The 21,736-nt window shown below is 51.8% G+C and overlaps 1 protein-coding gene across 2 annotated transcripts in view; it reads right to left on the reverse strand.

Moving 5' to 3' along the window:
* NGEF (neuronal guanine nucleotide exchange factor) overlaps positions 1–21,736 on the reverse strand; it is an 83,250-nt gene that overhangs the window by 20,945 nt on the left and 40,569 nt on the right. Inside the window, exons 1-3 of one of the 2 annotated variants that reach the window (XM_024564211.4) lie at positions 10,707–11,153; positions 9,857–9,999; positions 4,320–4,618 (exon numbers count right to left, since the gene is read on the reverse strand). In XM_024564211.4, the coding sequence (XP_024419979.1) occupies positions 4,320–4,618; positions 9,857–9,999; positions 10,707–10,813 (549 nt within the window). In that variant the 5' untranslated portion in view covers positions 10,814–11,153. Of the gene's footprint in view, positions 1–4,319; positions 4,619–9,856; positions 10,000–10,706; positions 11,154–21,736 lie in introns of those variants that run through there. The other variant, XM_024564210.3, reaches the window with a different exon arrangement.

A 21,736-nucleotide genomic window follows, 5' to 3' on the forward strand; every position in this document is an offset into this window, starting at 1 on the left:
TGAGAGGAATGCCCGGGATGAATGTTCCAGGCTTTGTTTAGAGGACACCTGGGTGGTTTCCAGTTTGGGGCAATTATGAATGTAGCTGCTTTCTGTGGGACCGAGTTTTCCTTTCTCCAGGGCAGCGGTTCTCCACCAGGAGCTGCTTTGCTCCCCAGGGAACATGTAGGCATTCGGCTAGGCCTACCGACGGTCTGGCTGTCACAGCCATGGGTAGGGATGCTGCTAACCCTCTTGCAACGCACAGCAAGCCCCGACTGTGACAAAGAGTGACACGGCCCCCAAGGACTGTGGTACTGTCGTTGAGACTCCGCGCGAGGCGAACACCTAGGCCTGGGGTCACCGGGCTGCGGGGCAAACGCACATTTCATTTGATAAGAAACCATCAGCTCTACTCTTCTCCACACGCTAAGTGTTCTGCAGCCCCGTGCGGCCCGTGGTTCTGTGGTGGGCGGCACAGCCTCAGGGAGCACAAGGTTCAGTAAAAATATTCTAAGTCGGCTTCATTGCTTTTTTCGGACTCCTTACAGCCCCACCGCGCCCCAGTCTACAGCAAGAGGACAGAGCACATGGCATTTGTGCCCGTGGTCTGGCGGATCCTGCTCTATCTGGCTGCTAGCTGCCAGCAGTCTGTAATCGCCAGCTCCTGGGAATGGCCTGTCTAATCAAGACACAACACCCAGGGCCCAGCTGGGTGTCTCAGCTGGTGGGAGCGCCAGCCCGAAGCACCAAGGTTGTGGGTTTGATCCTTGGTCAGAGCACATGGGAGAACCGACCAACGATGCATCCATAAGTGGGCCGGGAAATTGATGTTTCTCTCAAATCAATACATTTTTTAAAATTGAAAGAAAATGACACAATATCCAGACGAATAGGTTTAAATAAATCAAAAGGCTGACAGATTTTCTATAAAAATGGAGAAAGGTGTTTATGTGGCAAAGGATACCACGGACAAAGCGAGAAGGCGCGCATGCATTCGACCAGGCGTCAGCCTGTGGCCAGCTCTTCCGTGTGCTAACTGACTCGATCTCCCCGGGGCCGTGATTACCCCAGTTTACAGATAAGCTACCAGAGACGCAGAGAGGTTCAGTAACCTGCTCAAGGTCACAGAGCTAAGAGGCAGCAGAACTGAGATTCAAGCCCAGACGCTCAGCCCCCCGACCCCCTGTGTCTCGCCACTACGCTATGTCCCGTCCCCTCTACTACGCTGCAGGAGAAATCATTTGAAACGTATGAAAAGTGTAATATCCAGAATGTATAAAAAGCTGCTGTCAATCAAAAAGACCAATATAAACAGCCCAGGAGAAAAAAGAGCAAAGGACAGATGGGCAATTCACAGGCAGAGAGATGGAAACAACCAATAAATATAGGAAAAGGTGCTTAATTTCCAACTCACGAGGACAGGCAAGTTAAAACAAGACAGGATTTTTCAACCAACGGATTCGAGCAAAAATTGAGAAGGCTGCTCCCCGGGGCGGGGCTGCTGTGTGAAAATGACCTTGTGAGTGGCAGCTTGGCAGGACCCCCCACCACAGACAAAACACTTCACCCTGGACCAGCAATGCCACACCCAGGCCTCTGCCCTCGCCCGTGGGCTCGCAGGAGCCCGAGGAGGCCACACAGATGTTCCAACTGAGCTCCACAGAGGTGTTCGAGTTCAGCAGCACTGTTTTCCTGCAAAGCTGTGGGGGGACCCGCTGAGCGCAGGGGCGGCAGGCCCCTCTGGGGGGGGGGGGCCCCCTGCACGCCTACCTCCCCACCTGCTGGCCAAGAAAAGGCCCACAGATCTGCATCATTTGCCCGGTTTGTTTTTTAAACAATTTGAAAAATGTAATAATGAGTTGCTCATTTAATTTCAAAACATTTAAAAATGAAGTGACACCTTTAACAATACAAAATGACTCATTCAGTTTTCTAACCAATTGGAGAATGTCTGTCCTTCAATGAAGCACTTAAGCAACTCACATTTCTTGCTGTGAGTGACGCATTTGCCGTGAACTCTGCCCCCTTAGTCCACGCTGTTTCTTTTCCTGCTTCCCCATGGTCTGCTTGCCTTTCCTCCAAGGGCCTGGCCTTCTCTGCCTTTAGCTTTGCTTATGTTGTAGGTTTATATCAGGTTTTAACTCCTACTGGTATTTATCTCTACGCTTCCCGAAGTATTTAAAACCTTGATTTCTCTGATTACCTAGGTAAAAAAATAAGTACCGTATTTTGCTGTGTATAATGCACACCCACGTTTTGGGCCCAAACTTTCAGAGAAAAAAAATCTTTCGTTTTAATTTTTTAATTCAATTATTTATTTAGTTATATTTGGAAACAAAACCGATGATCATATTCGGGGTATTACGGACATCGTTATTGCTTTCTGGAGTTACACTTCTAACACATAAGCATAACGAAAAGAATTAAAAACAGTTACATAGATACGGAATTAGTACTACCCATGTATAATGCGCATCCTTGTTTTTCCCTCAAAAATTTGGGCAAAAAGTGCACATTATACACTGCAAAATACGTTATTCCCCCCAACTGGTCTCTTCCGTGTTCAGGACTAGAAGGAAAAAATAAACCCAGTCCCATGGCGGTAATATCGTATGAAAGAAGCCAAAAGCAAAACCGTGTTGTAGAATGCTTTTTCGAAGAAAGTCAGAGGCCCCGGCTGGGTGGCTCAGTTGGTAGGAGCGTCGTCCCCTGCACGAAAAGGTTGCAGGTTCGACTCCCAGTCAGGGCACACAGTGAGGTTGCCGAAGGAAACCCATCATTGTTTCTCTCTCACACCGACGTTTCCCTCTCTCTCCCTTCCTCTCTTTCTAAAATCAATAAAAACATAGCCTGAGGACTAAAAAAAAGCAGCGAAAGGAAAAGAAAGAAAAGTCAGAGTTAGGGATGGTGGCCCTGCCTGTGGCTGGTGGGGCCCCAGAGTATCTGAGGCAGGAGGGAGGGCCGCCACGGGGGACTTCTCCATGTGTTCCGGCACCTCCCACGGCGCCGCTCTCCGTGGGCAAAGCCTAGTGGGCTCTTCTCCGTCCAGCTCCACCTGCCTCTGTGGAGACGGGGAACTAATGGCCAGACATCGTTTACATCAGAGGTTTTGTATAAAACTCTCGACGCAGCCATTTGCAAACCCCTGCTCACCGTCCCCAGGATGTCCAAGTTGAAACCAGTTGCTCCTGATTCTACTGGGCAGGACGCAGGTGAACCGTGGGTGGTCCTGCACACATGGCTTTTATCAAGCGTTCCCGGGGAGCAAATGCGTGGCGCGACCCGGGTGAGTTAGACGACCCCTGTCAGGAAGTGGTCTCAGTCCTGGCCGCTAACCGCACCCAGTCTGAGAGTGCCTTTTAAACAAACGAGAAGAGCTAATGTGTCTGTAGAACCCGGCGTGGGACTCAGTAACGGGTGAACATCTGGTGTCCCAGCTCCAACCAGCAACAGGTTCAAGTGCAGCTTCAGGAGCCGGTGAGTGGGGGAGGGCGAGAGGGGGCGAGAGGCCAGAGACAACAGGATGTGGACTGAATGAGTTGGAGAAGCCCAACCTCTTCATTTTCCCCTCCGTACCCGCTTTTTAAACTCCACAACGAACACACACCTGCACACTCCCCCGTCTCTCGCCCTGTCTCCCTTCTTACTGCTGACATGCTCTCGCCTGCTATTCCACAGATTCTGCCTCCGTGCCCAGACACCCTCTGTGCAGCTAACACGAATGCTGACATTTCTTCGCTACTCATTACCGCTACTGCTCATTTGTAATCGGATGTCTCTGCGTGGTAGCCACAAGCCAGTGGGCACCCCCTGGGATGCCTGAACCTGACAGACAGACGGGCGAAGTCTGCTTGGACCATCGAATGAGAGGGAAGAGACGCGAGCCCCAAATTCCTGCACCGGTTCTAGGGGGGTGGGCATGCCCAGGGCTTTCTTGCAGAGCCCTCAAGTCACCCAAGGCTCAAGCAACTGTGCAATAAAGTTGTGGGCTAAGACTGAGTGAGAAGCAAGCACCGATGACAGTGACTTCACAGTCACCATTCGCGCCGCACCACCTCACGCACCAGCGGTCTCAGCGCCAGGCAACCCCAACAGCAGCGGGTGTAAGGAACGCAGTCTTGCTGTCTAGTGAAAGCACTGTGCTGAGAACACCCAGCGTGGGGATTGCCATCCCAGACGGTAACGCGATGTTTTTTGCTGCCTGTGAAATGAGTGAATTTCCCTGCACGTTCTGGACGGATGGACCCTTGTCAGTGATTCTCAGGGGGGACCTGCTGGCTGCCTCACGGCGCGTGGGTTCAACCGCCCCCCACCAGCACCCACCCAGGTGCCGTTACCTCCTGCAGCTTGATCTCCTCGGGCTGGAGGATGTCCAGCACCCCGCTGTTCTGAATCTCCGGGAGATCCTGCCAGAGGTTAAACCGCGAGTGCGGGTTGCTGAGCAGGCAGATCTGGGGCAGCGCCTTCCTCTCGGGTGGGCTCGCGGGCTCCTCCTGCTCCTCCTCCTCGTCCTCCTCCGGAGCCTCCTCGCTGGCCTGGGATCCGTGGTCGTTGCCTTGTACCTCTGCATCCTGTTGCCTCCGGGTTTCAATTTCCTGGAGAGTCGACTTGTCTCGGTATTCCTGATACAGGAGCCCTAAAACCAGATAGCATGGGAATGAAGAACAGGAAAAGTTTCAGGTGAAGACCTTTCGGAATCACTGGGTCAAGGCTCTGTCTGCTTCGCAGGGCAAGGGCTCTAGGAAGACGCACAGACAGCAAGGGCTGCACCCGGAATCGACTGTCTTGCCTCCACTTCCCGGGAAGGACCAGCTCGAGTGAATTTTCTTCAGCGAGGAATCGAGAAATCCCTGCACTGATTTAAAATCCAATCACACAAATAAATACACACTCTCCCCGTGCATACTTGTCAAACAACAAGAATCTGCCACTTGATGTGTTAATAACTGGCGTGTGCAGGCTGGATGAAAACGTCCCGATTACGTTTCAATGTCCCGGCAGGAGGCTGCCGTGGCCTTGAGCTTGTCCACGTTCCAATGCCAGTGTGTTCGTCTGGGAACCGGGAGGGGTTGTCAATTCTCCTTTTGAGGGAAAAACGGTATTTCACCAGCCTTAGGACTCAAAAGGGAAACATTCCTTTTTTTGCTTTTACAGTTTTAGACTACTTCCCAGACCAATTGTACTAGAAATAAATGTGTTTTCAGTCTCCAAGGAGATTTAAGGGGCCTATGGATCAGCCCAGAGGTGGCACCTCCTCCTCAGGACATCCTGGCCGTGGGCTGGGCAGAGGGGCTGTCCTTTCCCGCAGGAGCAGCAGAAAGCTTCGGTGGTAAGGGGGGTCCCAGCCCAAGGACAGCAGTAGGGGTCCGGGGAGGGGGAGTGGGCATGTGAAGCTGGGAGGAGGGGCCTCAGACCCCAAGGGTCTCGGGCAGGCAGCTCTGGTCTCCAATGTAGGAGGCCCTCAGATGGGAAGAAAGGCTGTGGCCATTCTCCTGGCCGGTGGTGGCCGGTGGTTGCAGGCAGGAGCTGCAGTGGGGGTGGGGGGTGCAGGCGAACCTGAGTCAGGGGGCAGGGGAAAGGGGGAAGTCGGGTCCTGGTGGCATGGCTCATATCCAGGTGACCAGCGTGGCAACAAGGTCAGTTGGCCGCGTCCAAGGAGACGGGGACCACAGGAGGAAGGTCTGGCTAGGGAAGGGCGTGGTGGAGAGGCCCGGTGGGCGGCTGGACACATGGGTCCGGAGAGCGGTGGGGACCCTGGACATGTCTGAGAGACAAAGACAACTGTCCCAGAAAGCTCTGGTAGAAGCGAGTGCACCGCTTGGACAGCTCTTTCTCCTACAGTGCAGTGCGGACGGATGGACAGACGCTGGCTGTCGTGCCTTCTGCATCCAGTAGTTAAACAAGCCCAAACCAAACAGGAGGAAAAGGCGGGAGGGAAAACAAACTAACTCTGAAACCCAGAATGTGGACGGATACACTGTATTTACAAACGGGAGCCTAATAAACCCAACCTTTGGGTTAAACCAGCTGGCCTCCCACCCTCCGTGTAAATTATAAAGCCTTCCTGGGAGTTCGGAACTTACTTAGAAGAGTAAGATCCCATGATTTCACAGGGTTACAGCCCAGCAGAAGATAACAGGGACTTAATCTGACAAAGGGATGAAAGAGAAAGCTGAGTCTGCACGAAACGCAATCCAGACCGAAGATCTATGAAGACAGAGGTTTAAAGTCGCTGCAGGCGCTGGGCCAGTGTGAGCATAAGGCCTCTATTGTCACCAGTGTGGAGCCATTTACCTTGCAGGTCTGATACTGTGTTTGTGGAGATTTAAAGAAACCAGGTTCCCACTGTTGACTTGGAGTCGGTTTTCTACACTTAGCACGTGGCTGGTACATACGCATTTGTTGAACTGAGCACCTTTTAAAAATGCAGCTTCCAACCTTCAAAAAAGTATCTAATTTAGCATCTTTTTGAAGGTTCAAAAAACATCTCATGTAGGCTATAGGGGGCAAATCATGGGTAAAAGCTATCTGCAAAATCATATGCTGAAAAAAAGACACAAATATCAACAGTGTGGGTAGTTGGATTGAAAATATTTCTGAAATCACACTGTGGCCAGACATACTCCTCACCGTCCCTCCTCTACTCCCTCACACCCCTTCTTCCCAGCTGACGGACTGGGGAGGGTGGGGGGTTGTTCAGATGCTGACCCATTCTGTGCTAAGGGATGTGGGTGAATTTCAAGTGATCAAAACTTTCTGTGATAGTTTCCTTCCCCTCATCGGTGGTGGGTTTAGACGTAAGCATGCATCACAACTGGGCTGCGGAGAGTAAGGGGATAGCTTCTTAAGAAGATGTTTCTCCCTAACAGACACTTGGAGAAGACTGCCCTTTTTTGCTTTTATGCATGGCTGCTTGAGGATGTGATGTCTGGAGCTGTGGCAGCCATATTGTGACATGAAGCCCAACTGCTGAGAATGGTGAAGGAAAAGGAGCTGGGGGATTGCTTAGCTGAATTAACCAATGGCAGAACCTCCTACCCCTGAACTCATTGACTGAGATAGAATACTTCCACTGGTTTTCTTAGAGATTTTATTTATTTATTCTTAGAGAGAGGAGAAAGAAGAAAGAGAAGGAGAGAAACATTAATGTGTGAGAGAAACATCAATCAGTTGCCTCTCACACTCACCCTGACTGGGGACTGGTCCACGACCCAGGCATGTGCCCTGACCAGGAATTGAACCTGTGCCCTCTCACTTTGTGGGATGACGCCCAACCAACTAAGCCACTCCAGTCTGGGCTACTTCCATTGTTTAAGATTACTTTTTGCTGGCTATTCTATTACTTTCAACCAGAGACTCCCAATGCAAGTAATTTTAGAATTTTCTTAAAACTTCATATTTTTGAAGTATTTAAAACACAAATTTAAACACTAATTTTCCTAGAGTGCCTGTGATTGCACAGTTATCTGACACACTGTGTACCCATTTTTCAAAACCTGTTTATTTTTATTCGCTTTAAAACTCATGTTACCTGAGGAACTGTGTCATCTGATTACATTTCTGTACTCGATACACTGTTCATATATCACGTTTTCCTATTTATATTTTGCACATGCAGCAAGCACAACTTCCCATGAAAATTCACTTTGCCTATAAAACCCTGTGCCTGGCCCTAGTTCCACGCAGAGTTAGAAGGCTCAGTTCTCATCTCTCCAAATTAAGGGGATCTACAGCAGGCGGACAGAGCTGACCTGCAAACAAGGGTGGGTCCCCAGCTCTTCTTGTCAAGGCCTGCGGGGTTGTTCAGCATCTCACTTTCCGAACAGAACACTTTTATTCTTTGACTCTTTCAAATGAAACTTCTCAAGAACAGGGAGTTCTTGTATTTTATTAATTTTTCTATGGAGTGCCGTGGCTTCTATGTGCAAGCGTTTGTTAGGTGTCAGAGGAAATGAGGAATGCACAAACACGCATGTGCACACCCGTGCACGCACCAGAGGGGTCTCAGGGTCCACCACCCCAAATGACCGTCGGGTGCCACGTCATGCACGACCCCGGCACAGGTCTGCTCTGGCCTCCGCGGGAGCCGCTGCAGAATCCAGCGCGGCAGTTATGCCGCTCCTCCCCTGCCAGTTACGGTGTGCTTTGGGGGACCTGTCATCCTTTCCGACACCTGGCAAAGAATTCCCTTCACTCACAGGGCTAAAAGCAGGCGGGGCTGGTGCAGAATCTGCTCGGCACAGGCCTCCGGTCTCTGAGGAAGGGCGCAGGAAGAAGGCAGCTACAGCTCTGTGCTGCCATCCAGCCCGGGAACCAGAAAAAGACAGTCATATCATACCAGCAGACACAGGCAGCGGGCCCGAATGTCTGTCTCTACTGTCCAGCACTCGAGGAAGCTGAGGGCCAGGATGGGCAGGCCCCAGAGCTCAGGATTCCAGACCCCCAGCTTCGGGCTTAGACACCAGTCCAACAGGTTCAACTGCCTCCAGGACAGAGGAGTCTCTCCCTCTCCCTTTCTCTCTCTCTCTCTCTCTCTCTCTCTCTCTCTCTCTTTCTCTCTCTCTCTCTCTCTCTGTCTGGGAGAGGGGTCATAGGGCTCCCCAGCCCCACCCCGAATCCCTTTCTAGTCATGACATTGATCTTAGCCAAAGAGGATCCATTTCAAGAGGGTGGAAGTCTAGACAGAGGTGGCCCTCCGCACTGGCGAGGAGGAGGGAGAAGGGCGTTTCGGGAGTCTGTTCTCAGGTCAGCCCCTCTCCATTCCCCCAGCAAACAAAGGGAAAAGCCGCCACCGCCACCACCCGGCCTGACACTCAGGGGACCTGCCGGAAACAAACTCCCTGAGTCAGCAGCTTCTCAGCAGGCACCGTGGGCTCCACCCCCTCAGCTTGGCAAGGGCTCAGCTCCTCTTGGGGCTCACTTTGGAAAAACCCCTGTCAGGGAAGAGTGAGCCACCCCCAAAGTCTCCCAAACGCAGGGGCTTGCGGGCAATGGGTGCTCCACTTCCACTTGAGACACTCTGTGTCTGTCTGAGCGTTTGAGATGGAGTGATGTTTGGGGAAGAAATTTTCCAAACCTAGAGTCTCAGCTTAACAAATGGACTATCTGCCGACGACACCAGGGAACAAAAAGATTTCCTACGCACCCGGTACCATTTTCTGAATTACGGGACCCACAGGATGAGCACTAGTTTGATGTCATTCGCAATTTTTTACTTTTAAATCCAAGTGCTTGCATTTGCGGGATGATTCTCAGTCTACTTTCTGCATTCACAGGGCTTCAGCTGCAGCAGAGTGGGGCGCACATCAGCTGCACCCCACACCTTCCACCTTGCGGCCGTGCTGCTACTCCACAGGCAGGTGGAGGAGCCAGGCGTCCCTTCCTCACCCAGGGGCCGGGGAGAGGGTCCTGCTTTCTCTCTACCCCACTTCACCACTCGCCCCTATGCCATTCAAAGGCCACCACTGCCCCCTCTTTCTGAATCGAACAGGTGAATGTGGCTCTCTCCAGAAGCCCCTTTTTGCAGATTCCCTCTCTTTCCAGGTCTTCCCCAGACCCCTTCCTGGGGCTGCCTCCTGCATGGCCTGGCAGCACCTCACCCCTGGTCCTCCCAGCAGGAGTGACAGGGGCTGGGCAGGTAGACCCCTCCGGAGAGAGCAGAACAGAAATGCATTTGCTAAAGCCCACTGATGCGGCACCATTCAAATGTAGCAGTTTTGGTACCATTTAGAACCAAATATGTCAAAAAATGTTCCTTAGCCACTTCACATACTTCCCCTCACAGAAATGCAAGGGTATCTCACAACTAGGGGACCCTCAGAGTCCATCCGGAGCCCACGTTTGCACCGCGAGGCCCGGCCGCCGCAGCACCCACCTATTTGTTCGATGAGGTTCCTCCAGGAGTCGGTGGGAATGGGGCGGATCATCTGCAGGGCCTCGGTGAGCGTGGTGGGGCTGTCCACCAGCGCCGGGCACTCCTCGGGCGTGGCCCCATTTCCCGGGGTGGAGGACGACTCGCTGCCAGAGAGAAGCAGGGACAGGGCGGTTATTTTTAAGCAACGACACACACCTTGGCCAGCTGGAGAGAGGCGTCCACACACGCGGCCCTGGCCGGCTGGACCCGGCTGGACCCGCCCGGGACCCAGTGCCCGCTGTGGCCGCCGCCCCTCCCGGCCAGGCGGGCCCCACAGGCCCTTTCTGTCGCCACACTAGGGCGCGACCGAGTGATTCACTCCCACAGCAGCCCGCCCAAACCTTCATGTTTTGGGAGCTCGCGGGCAGGCATCGGAAACTTGGCGCGCCCTGCCCGCTCCGTGGCGCCGCCTGGCCGCCCCGACGGGTCCCGCGGCCAGGAGCCCAGCCGCACGGCGTACCGCGTGCCACCCGCCGTCACCTGGCCCCAGCCCCTTCGGGCTCGGGTCCTCGCGTCCCAGGGCCCCAAGGTGCGGAGACGGGGCTGCTGAGAGGGACGCGCTCGCCCAGGGTGCTCTGGAGAGGGCGCAGGACGTGCCCTGGAGCAGGGACGGGCGTGTCGGCGGTTCAGGCTGGAACTCACCCCCAATCCCGGGCGGGTGACTGAACGATTAGGGTCGGGGGTGTAGTGAGGGGCAACGGGGCCCGCTGGGCATAGGCCTCGGGGGTCGGCATCCGCGGCGGGGAACGCGAGCTGGGGCCCAAGGCGCGCTGGGGCGGCGTGAGGGGTCCGGGCGCCCGCTCGTCCTCACCTGCCCGGCAGGTGTCCCGCTGCCGAGTCGCGCGCGTCGCTCTCCGAGGTGGAGCTGTCGTGGTCCACAGCGCAAGCGGCGCTGAAGGCTGCGGCCAGCAGCTCCATGGGGGCCGGCGGCCAGGTGGGCGCTGGGGACGAGTCAAGGGACACCCTGGGGGCCAGGAGCTGGGCGCGGGGCGACAAGCGGACTCCGGATCGGGGTCGCAGCGTGCGCGGCTCCAGCCGGAGCTGCCGCCGCCACCGCTGCAGAGCGCCCTCGCAGGCAGGCAAGCAGGCGGGCGCGCGCCTGGAGGATCCCGGGGTTGCCACAGCAACGGGAGAGGCGGGAGGGGCGTGCGCCGCGGGGGCGAGGCCCGGAGGCCACTCTGCGGGAGAGCCTGGGCTGGGCGCGACCCGGCCCGGAGGTGCCAACTGTGGCTCAGGACCTCCCTCAGGCTCTCACCTCCCTCCGCAGAGGCCACCGCGCCCGGCCTGGGGAGAGGAGGAGGGCAGGATGTGTGGGGGGAGGCGAGCTGCACCCTCCGCTACTGCCCCCTCCTCGCCGCCAGGATGGACCCCACTGGCTCGCAAGGCAAACTTGGAAAGTACGGGCGAGGTGACCCTCTGCCCTGTGCGCCCTCAAACTTCCCCCTGGCGGGTGCCCCACCTTGTCTGCGGACCTTGCAGGGACCGGCCTGGGGAACCCAGCTTCCGCCTCTCCAGGCTCAGCCTCGGGGGAACGCGTTCTTGCTGAAGATACCTCTGTCTATGAGGGAGTCCGAGACAAAGACGGTGGTCTTAGGGAGCCCCTGCACACCCGCTCCTGACCTTGACGCGGGAGAGGGGGGCCATCTTAGCCCCCCGCAGGCCCTGGAGTCCCAGGAGGGGTGTGGTGGATGGAGGGGGAGAACCTCCAAACCTCCACCCGGTGTTCCTGCCCGGTCACACAGACTCTTGGAATCCGCACTTTCGTGGTAACTAGGTGAATCCGCTTGTGGATACAGAAATCAAGCAAAAACTGGAGTGTGAGTGATCCCGCGTGACGTGGAAATCTAGAGGGATTTTCGCCCAGCAGGACAGCTGGCAGGCTCCCCGTGTCCTTTCTGAGGCCAGACCGCCTGCGCCCCTCCATGGGCGATGGGACAGCCGCCAGTGCCTGGGGACTCCTAGGGGTAGAGACCCAGTTCAGAGCGCATGTTCCACCCGCGGGCACTTGTTTAAATGAGCAAATTGCTTGTATTTTGGGTGCTCATACGCCTGGTGGGAGGGGTTCAGTTAGCAGTTTGTAGGTGGCTTTAGTAGGTTCCTCAGCCAGCTGTCTAGAACAGGTAGTTGTAGTAAAACAGGTCCTTCCAAGCACCAGAATGGACAGGTCCCAGCTCCTCTTGTCCTTAAGGCCTCAATATCTTCGTGACAATCGTCTGGTCTCTTTTTCCAAGACCAGCCTCTCCCTTCCCTGATTCTTTCCACGGATCTCCAGACAGTCCTCTCTCCCGAGCGCTGCATTTCCATCTGCATACTGGCTGTCCCCTCCTGATGTCCCTTAAACACTCCCCCCTCACCCCCGCACTCACATCCCACCTCCCTGGCCACCAGCCAGGCCAGGCAGAGAGCTGTCCTCCGCTTCTCCTGTTCCTCCTGTCACCCCCGGGACCCCCAGTCCTTTAAAGCAGCGTCCCACTCCTTGGCATTTGGTCCTGTCCACACCCAGTTACCCTCTCTCTGTCCGCCTCCCAAGCTAGGGGTCTGCTTTGGTCCATCCCCTGCTGAAAATCGTGCACCGCAGTGCCGCCACCTGAGGGGAAGGTAACTGGCTCTTCACCCGGCACACCCGGCGGCCCACTCCTTTGGTTTCACACTGGGCTCTCTTCGCTGGGACTCTGTTATTTCGGATCAAGGTGCAGCTGGATGTCCCACCTGGCCCCGTTCTTCTGTGTGACCAGCAGCATTGCTGGACACTGTAATTCTCTGTGAACAGGCTGTCCTTACACCCAGCCACCGGCCCCTCCAGGGAGGGCACCATGGTCCTACTCCTCTTTCACCAGGGCCGGGGGACGGGCAGTGTGCGGGTGATCACCGGGCCCTGCTGGTTAGGTCACCCCTTATATTGGCTGCAACGGTCAGCAAGCTGTTACTTTCCCACTTTGCTGCACCAAGGAGAAATGATTAAGTATACATATTTTTTAATCAGAAAATATTCAAGTGGAATTACGTACAGGGGTAGGCAGAAGTAGGTTTACAGTTGTTTGCATGGAAAATAATAGAATAATTAATGTATAATAATGCAAAAATTAACTGTTTTGCATACTCACAACTGCTAGCCAACTGTGAGCATTAAGGTGGGCATAATAAAAACCTTCCTATGGAAAAATAAGCTAAAAATATCTTCCTATTTGTAAAATCAGTTTAGAAGGTTCTGAAGGCATGTACACTTCGGCTAAATTCCCCATGTTCTATTTTATATCCTCGTAGCGCTTCCTAGGCAGGAAATTACCAACATCTCCACTGACATTTTGCTCACAACATACTTTATTCCAGAATAATGTTTCAAATATACCTGGTTAGCACATGGTAGGTGCTCTGTATTAATGGTATGTTTTAAAAAATATTTAGTGTTAAGAAAAAGAATCAACAGGCCAAAAGTCACTTTTGCTAAGCAACATCACCAAAACAAAGCTCAATAACTAACCTGATTGCGGTCTCAGGCTTGCCCAGGACTGGAATTTTAAATCAGCTGGCACTGAACTTCCTGATCGGCTCTTGAGGCGTCTTCTGCTTGATAGGAGCCCCCGCCTCCCCTGAGGGAAGGCGCCCTTGTCTGAAATAACCACTCTTCTAACTTCTTAGCCCCACCCTCTTCTGCTGTAAAAATCCTCCATTCGGGACAGCTCAGAAGAGCTGCTTCCAGTTACTAGATGGGATATTGCCTGATTCATGAGTCACTTAATGAAGCCAATTAGATCTTCAAATTTACTCACTTGAGTTATGTTCTTGAGAATTAGTTATTTTATATATTTTATCTAAAGATTGTTTATTTTTTTTCCTTCAGGGTTTAAATGGTAAATATTGGGGGAAAAGTGGATTCGTATCTATGTAATTACTTCAGCTTTCAGAAGCCTTCACTTTTGTTTGTAAAATGTTACCTTGTTCTGAGGGAGAATTGCTAGAAGCACAAGGAAGTTTAGGAGTGATCTGGTCCAACACCGAGCCGACGTTTAATTGGCAGAGAAAGGAACAGAACCAAGCCAGAGGGTTACAATGACAAGCCCAAGGTCACACCGCTGGCCAGTGGCAGATTCTGGGAGAATATGCCAGTGAGTCAAGACTATGTTTTGTGATAAGGAACGTCACGTTTCTCTTTAATTATTCTAAATATTTTCAGATTTACGTGGTCGGCAAACAGATAATCAAATGTTCAAATACATTCAAATACATTGCGATCTTTAATCTAGGAGGAAAAATGACCTGGAACTTTTTTGTAGTGAGGAAGTGATCATCAGATATGTATTAGAAACGTCTAGAAACAGGTGCTTGATAACGTTTAATTAACTGTGTCTTTCAAAACCATAAACACAGTTTATTTTTGTCACTCTCAGAAGACTTTTTCAGTTGCTTTGAAAATCAACAGATTTAAACCACGTAGGCAGCACCAGCCGTAAATTCATGGAAGGCTGCAGCCTCAAGAGATAAACTGATCCCCCCGCCAAAATACCCCCTAAGGAGACAGTTAGGAAAAAGCCAAGATGTAGCCTCTCACCGAAGCTCCAGAAAACCCGTATTTGATGGGCGCAAAGATTTCTCCACAAGGAGACTGGCCTGTCGTGTGGCTGGGTCTATTTTTTGGAGAGGTGGAGGTGGAGATCTTCCCTTAGTTTTGATCATAAAAATAATTTGTAAGTGTGGATTGTAACATGTAACGGAAATAAGTTAAAAGCACAATCAGTTTAGCCCTGTGTCGTACAGCCTTAATCGGACCCAGAGAGAGGCCTGGCCTTAGTCCTGGGCTCCTGGGAGGTGACCTCTAAGCCATCTGAAAATGCCATGTCTGTTAGGAGTGTCTTTGCTTGTCTGGGGTCCTGGGGCCACAGCAGAAAAGGGGGGGTTTGTGATGCCATGTGATGATAGCTCACCCCCCCCAGAGGGGCTGAAGGCTGAGGTCAGCTGCCAGGGCGGCCAACCAGCTCCAGGTGATCGAGCTCCAATCAAATCTCTGGACCCCGAGGCTCAAGTGTGTTTCCCTGGTTGGCAGTATCATCACGTGTTGCTGCCGGGCGAATGGGGGCGAATGGTAGCGTGGGCCGCAGTACCACAGGGACGGGACAGCCGGAAGCTCTGAGCAGACTGCCTCTGGTCCCTGCCCTGTGCATCTCTTCCCCCGGCTGATTCAACTGTGTCGCCTTTCACGCTAATCAACGGTAACCATGAGTGTAACAGCTCTCAGGGAGTTCTGACTTCCTCTAGTGAATTGTGAACTTGAGGGTAGCCTTGGAGACACCAACCACCGCCCCCCCGAACTCCACAGTTGGCATCAGAGCTGAGAGTGCTCTAGAGGCCTGATGCGTAACTTCACAAGCCTCTGGTCTGATTCAGAGCTCAGCAGCCACGTCCCTCCAACTGCCTTCCTTTCCTTGACGTCTCTGTCTCTCCTTCAGGCTGTCCCATACGCAGCTGCCAGTCAATTTTCCTCAAATGTATCCGATTCCGCATGGCTGTTACCTTCAGTGACTCCCCAGAACCTTGCTGGTAATTCATTGCTAACGGGGTTGATGTGCAGCCCAGGCTGGGGCTGCCCAGATAAAGGCTGGGTCTCCCCCGAGAGCTCCCAGGGGCCTACCCTTGGTTCTGCTGGCACTTACCCCTTGCTGTGTGACTTCTGTCCCCAGGGAGCATGGCATTTTGGGATGCAGCTGGGCAGAGGTGGTTGATCTCTGCATCTCCAGCATCCAGCACGTCCGGGAGGCACCAGGAGCAGGTGGTGACTAAGCAAACACACGGAAGCTGGCGGGCGTGATGTCGACAGGTCCTTGGTTTCAGTCTTTCTCCTACAGTTATTGAGTGCCGCGTCAGCATGGCCTTGGTGTCGCACGTGCCCTCCCTTGGTCCTTGAAGACGTTCTCTAAGTGTCTCCTTCAGAACCGAGCAGACTTCTGGGGTTGGTGCCTCAGGCTCAGGGGTGGTAACTGCACCCCGATGGGATGAGCTAAGAAACCCACTACAACTCGATTTGCCGTTTTGGTGTAGTGAGGAGTGTTGTTTTTGTTTGTGTTCTTTTTTTGATGTGGTTGCTATGGTGGACATTGTTCTAGTTTCGCTTAAACAGGGAAAACCCAGAGGGATGCAGAGATGCGCACAAATCTTTGTGCTGTTCAAGGGGATGTGCTGGCGTTGGGTAGGCGTCAATGGTGTGGGAAGCAGGCTCTGAGGTCTTGGGGCTTAATGGCTGAAGACTTGATAAGGCTAAGCTGAATGCATTTTCAGAATCAAAAATAGGTGGCCCAGCTCTGCCTCCCTGCTGGGCCTGATAAACAGCTGGATGATATTGCTTGGTTAGTGAAATGTTGGAATTTCTGAAGCTTCCTGATGGCTTATGTGTCCTTAGTAGTGGCATTAAAAGACTGGGACAAAGGATAGCCATATCTTCCGTCACGAGATGCAGACAATTGGATGGCCTTGATAGAAACATATTATTAAAACAGGTTCCCCAAATAACTCGTGCATGAGGCGCTGTAATGCTGGTGCATGTTGGAAACTGTGGGAAATGTGCACGAGGCCACCTGTGGGTTTCCTTGGGACATCGCTGACCAAGGAGCCTGAGACACAGAGGGTCCCAGGATACTGGCTGTGCCGGATGTCATGGGCTTCTGACCAAGAAGTGTCCTGAAACTAGGGGGACCTAAGTAAAAATACTGTTTTTTCCCCAAGATATGTTGAGGATGAAATGTGGGGGAAATGGGATGAGGAGCTGCCTGGACACACAGTGTAGGCTGTGGCCGTGGAATTCGTGGTTCATACACTCCAACTGACAAAGGACCAAGAGCCTGCCTGCTCCCGCTGAGCCTCATTCACTTAGAATCGCCCTGCAAACTATGTAGGGAGAGCTAATTCAGTCCTACATGCAGTGGGTCCTATAATGCAATATACGAATAGGAAGTGATATTATTATTTAGGAAGCATGCATTTATCACTTAAACTCACTATCATCATGGGGAATGTAATGCCTTAACAATTAATCAAATACAGCAAAACTATTTACAATACGAAGTGAGAAAGAAAAAGATGTCCATTCATTAACAAAGCAGACTTGAAAGAATAGCATGTAGTTAAAATTAATAACTAGATATTATCCATACAATTGTTCCATGAAAACAGCAAATAACTGCCTTTTAGAGAAGTATTTTTGCAAAAAAAGAAGTCGGTAGTATGATAACTTTTCATTTCTTATCGAAACAAACCCCTCACCCTTCACATCCGGTGGAAAGAGTGTTCTTTGTTGAGACACCAGGACGGAATGTTCAAGGATTGAGAGTCCTGTACAAAGACCAGTGTGTCTTTGGTAGAGACCGGTCCCCCTACGGGAGCCACTAGGGATGCGAATGACGTGCACTGCCAGGCACAGGGCTCGCCATGCTGGGGCCTCGACTGCCCGTCGTCGCGTTGACGAAAAGGCCTGCCCTCCCAGGCGTTCAAAGCTCCTGACTGCTACTGATGTTTCTTTTTTGAAGAGTATAATAAAGGAACTGAGGAGCCCATTGTAGAAATCAGCACCAAACAAATCGTTATCCTAGAGAAAAAGCACGGCATTTCAAAACCAGACACACAGCTGTCCAAGAGGTTTGAACATGAACAGGCAGTTAGCAAGGCTTGGGTCCGTCCTCTGGCCTCCGGGGATGGACGTGGACATCAATACAAGCTACCTGGAGCGCAGGCTGGACCCCCTAAGGCATAAATACGCAAGTGCCCACTCTGTGAGTGCAGGGACGCTACTTCCAGGACTAGGTCCTAACGAGCTGTAAGAATCCATGTGAAAATAATTAGCTATGAGATTATTTCTTACAGTGTTATTTATAACAGTGAAATATTAGGGGCAACCTGAATGTCCCATAATGGACTATTCCATTGACTATTTAAATTGTGATATATCTCTAAAATGGAATATCATTAGAAATGATTTTTAACGTATTTAATGATCTGGAAAGATGTCTATAATACATCGAATAGACCAGCAGATTCCCAAGCTCCATGGTAGTATGACCTAATTTCGTTCACAGGGGATCGAATCGTGCTTTCCAACCTGGGCCCGGCACCACGGCTCCCACACAGGAAGGTGGCGGGAAGAAGCAGGGCTGTCCCGCCATCAGTGAGGTGGGGACCAGGGAGTACACCACCCACATCCACAAGCGCTCCACGGGGTGGGCTTTAAGAAGCGCGCCCCTCAGGCTCTCAAAGAGATCCGGAAATCGGCCGCGCAGGGGACGCGAACTCCAGATGTGCTCACTGACACCAGGCTCCGCAAAGCCGCCTGGGCCGGGGGAGTAAGGAATGTCCCGCACCGCGCCCTGGTGCGGTCGTCCAGAAAACATAACAAGGATGAAGATTCACCCGACAAGCTCTACAGGCTGGTCATCTGGGTACCTGTCGTTACTTTAAATATCTTCAAATAATTAATGTGGGTGAGAAGTAACTGCTGACCGTCGAATGAAGATATAAAACTGCTCCCCCCCAAATGGTGAAAGTTTGTTTATAAATAGACTTATTGAGGTGAAGTTCAAGGACATATATATTTGAAAAAGGACTGGAAGAGTGATCAGCAAAAACATTTCTCGGTACTTGCAGTTGATTAGTCAGAATCTCAGGGAATTTTCTTCTTTTTACTCATATGTGTTTAACATTTTTTCTACAGTAAATGTGTCACTTATGTAATAAGGGGGGAACGTTGCTTCGAAAAACATCATTCCCTCACCGCGCACAAATTTAGAGCTGAGCTAACGCGTTCACACACCCAGAGGGAGTCCCTGGTGGACTGGACGAGTTGGGCCGAGCTGTTTTGTATTCTGTAGATTTACTTGGGGGGAAACACCTCAACTCCTCACATAAATCCATCTTGTCCAAAGTTCTTCGGTTTCCAAAGAATCACGAATTCAAATTTCACAGTAGACTACTTCCTGGCATCTCTAAAATTAAAGCACTTAGCTGATATTCTAATTTGCCCGGTTATCAAAACAGTCCTTTTCCCCCTTTCCTTCCATAAATCCACATGCACGACTCCTAATCAGAAGACTTCCTGTTCTTGGGAAGTCATGGTCGCATCAAAGGAGTAGTCGCAGAAATCGCTGCCTCCCATCAAAGGCCGTTCTCCCTCACACCCAGTCCCCTTGTGAGGCTCGGTCCCACCTGTGCTGGCTTGAGCGCCACCTCCTCTGTGAAGCCCACCCTATCCCATCCCATCGCTGGCTGTAGTCGCTCACTCTGGGGACTTCCTGTGTAGCCTTCACCACGGCTTCCCTTGAGGCTTGATCGCTTCCTGGAGAATATTTCTCTGTGCTCTCGGACTGTGCAAGGAGACAGGAATGCAGCCTGAGGGAGGAGGTTGCCCCCTCGCTGTGCAGGCAAGCACCTCGCACATTCTGGAGGCTGGAGACATTTTTGCCACGTGGAGGCGGAGTTGAAGAAGGCTTGGCAGCGCAGACGTGCCTTCGGCGTCATCCCTGCGCCCTCAGTGAATCACAGCCACAGAAACATCTCCCGAACACTTTCCTTTCACCCACCAAACACAAGCCTCCTCTCCTTGCCACTCCCTTAAAAGGGAGCGCGCCTCCAGCTAAAGTATCAGTAGCATTATTATCCGGGGTTACAAAGAAGAACCAGGCTACCCGCAAAGCAGTGTAATTCCACTTCAGTTTCTGTACCTTTTCACTGTTCGGCCCTCCCCAGAGCTGACCAGTTGAGGTTTCTTTTTTTAATTTGAAGCCCGTGTCTCATTTTTTTCCACGCAGCGAAGATTGCATGGTAAATGATTGCTATTTCTAAAATGCTGTTAAGCCTCTGGAGTGGCTTTTATTTGTCACAGTCAGTAGGATCTCCAGGCCTGTTTTTCTCTCAGGCTCAGAGTAAGACGGCCTTTAATAGGTCTCTCTTTTTTGCCTAACCACGAGGGGCTTTTGTAGGGCCTCTGAGGAGGGTCTTAGGAGCCTCAGAAGTGGATTCTCCCATTTGAAATTAGCATCTGTTCTCAAAAAAAGAAAGAGACTCTAAACCTGTCATCAGCTGAGTGTTTTCGCTGAGGAGCGATGGGTTCTTACCAGGAGAGAGGAGTGCGTTCAACACAGTGAGTCAGAGAACCGAGTGGAAAAATTCCTTCCTGTTGAGCACACCTTAGCATAACGCACGCTGTCCCTCCCTGCACCCACGGCCCTCGGCTTCAGCACTTCACACCATGAATTACCACCGACTGTGCGCCGGCCTCGAGGATGCAGCACTCTAAGTCTTCTGGGCTGAAATGCACGGTTATCACCACACTGAAAACCTCGAGGGGAAGCGGGCACTGGCGTGCATTGCTGATGGGAGCGCAAAGTTGTCCATCGCCGCGTGGAAGGGAATTTGACCATAACCAACAGGGCCACATCTGGTCAGTGGACCAAATGTTTGTCTCCCCAGACTCTTATGCTGAAGTCCTGGGCCCTTTGGGAGGGGGGAAGGTTGTGAGGGTGGAGCCCCCATGGATGGGATTAGTGCCCTTCTAAAGGAAATCCCAGAGAACTCCCTGGCTTTGGTCTGGGATTTCCCAGCCCCCAGAACTGTGAGAAATACACGTGTTGTTTATAAGCCACCTAGCCTATGGTATTCTGTTGTGGCCACCCGGGCCGACTACGCCAGCACACATTTACCCTTTGACCCAGCAATTCCATCTCAAAGAATTTACCCTGAAGACACACCCTGAAATATGAAACAAGCTATGTGCAAGGTACTTCACTGTGGCATTATTTTTGGTAGCAACATATTGGAAGCAGCCTCCGTACCCCTCCAAATATTGGTTGCATAGACGATGGGGTCGCCACACGATGGAATGCGGTGCAGCTGGGGACCCACATGAGCGCGGTCCCCCGCACTGATGCTTGACAATGACAGGCCCCCGCCATGGATCCGCGGTGATGCACACAAACGCAGCAAATCAAAAGACAAGGAGGGGCCTTCCACCCAGGAGAAAATCAACTAGTGAAAGTAGGAGGAATAACAGAACACTCCCATTGCATTGCTGTTCCCAATGTAATGGTAGTTTCCGGAAGGACCATCAGTGGATGTTAAAATTTACACGGTCTCAAATGATCACTTGTTAGTTTGAAAATGGAAAATTGTAACTTTACTTTGGAGCAACCCCGCAGTTTCCAAATTAATCATCAGGAATAACGGGCCAGCTGATGCTAATGCCGGTTGACGTTTGAAGTCCGAGTCACCTGGATGGAATCAAGCTGCCCGCCTTAACTCCCGGCTTCAAGGGAACACGGAGGACAAGGGAACACCTTCGAGAGGAAGCAGGCACACCCACAACGGCGGTCACTTCACAGTGGATAAGCGAGGACTTCCAAAAAGTAAGTCCTGGACGGAAGGGGGGCGGGGGAGACTGTTTCTATTATAGGAAATGCAGTGCTTGAACTTTGTCAGGGTTTGACTCACAAACCTCAGCTGTAGGAGGCATTTTGGAGACAATTGGGGGAAATTCAAATGCAGACTGGTTATTCCATAGCTTATGGAATGATTGTGAATTTTCTTAGGTGTGATAATGGCCTTGTGGTTTTGTGGAAGAACATCCTTATTCTTAGAATTTCTAGGCTGGATACTTAGGGGTAAGTTGTAATGATGCCTGCAATTTCATGGGGCTTAGTGGAAATGGGGGAGGGGGAAATGGGTAAGGTGTTTTGTAAATTAATTTTTTTTAATTTTAAAATTAGAGTTGACATACGATATTGAAGTAGTTTCAGGTGTATGTGATAAGACATTTATATAACTTAATGAAGTGATCACCCCAATAAATCTAGTACCCGTCTGACACCG

This window comes from Desmodus rotundus, chromosome 2 (genome assembly GCF_022682495.2).
Source record: "Desmodus rotundus isolate HL8 chromosome 2, HLdesRot8A.1, whole genome shotgun sequence".
In the NCBI taxonomy this organism is placed as follows: domain Eukaryota; kingdom Metazoa; phylum Chordata; class Mammalia; order Chiroptera; family Phyllostomidae; genus Desmodus; species Desmodus rotundus.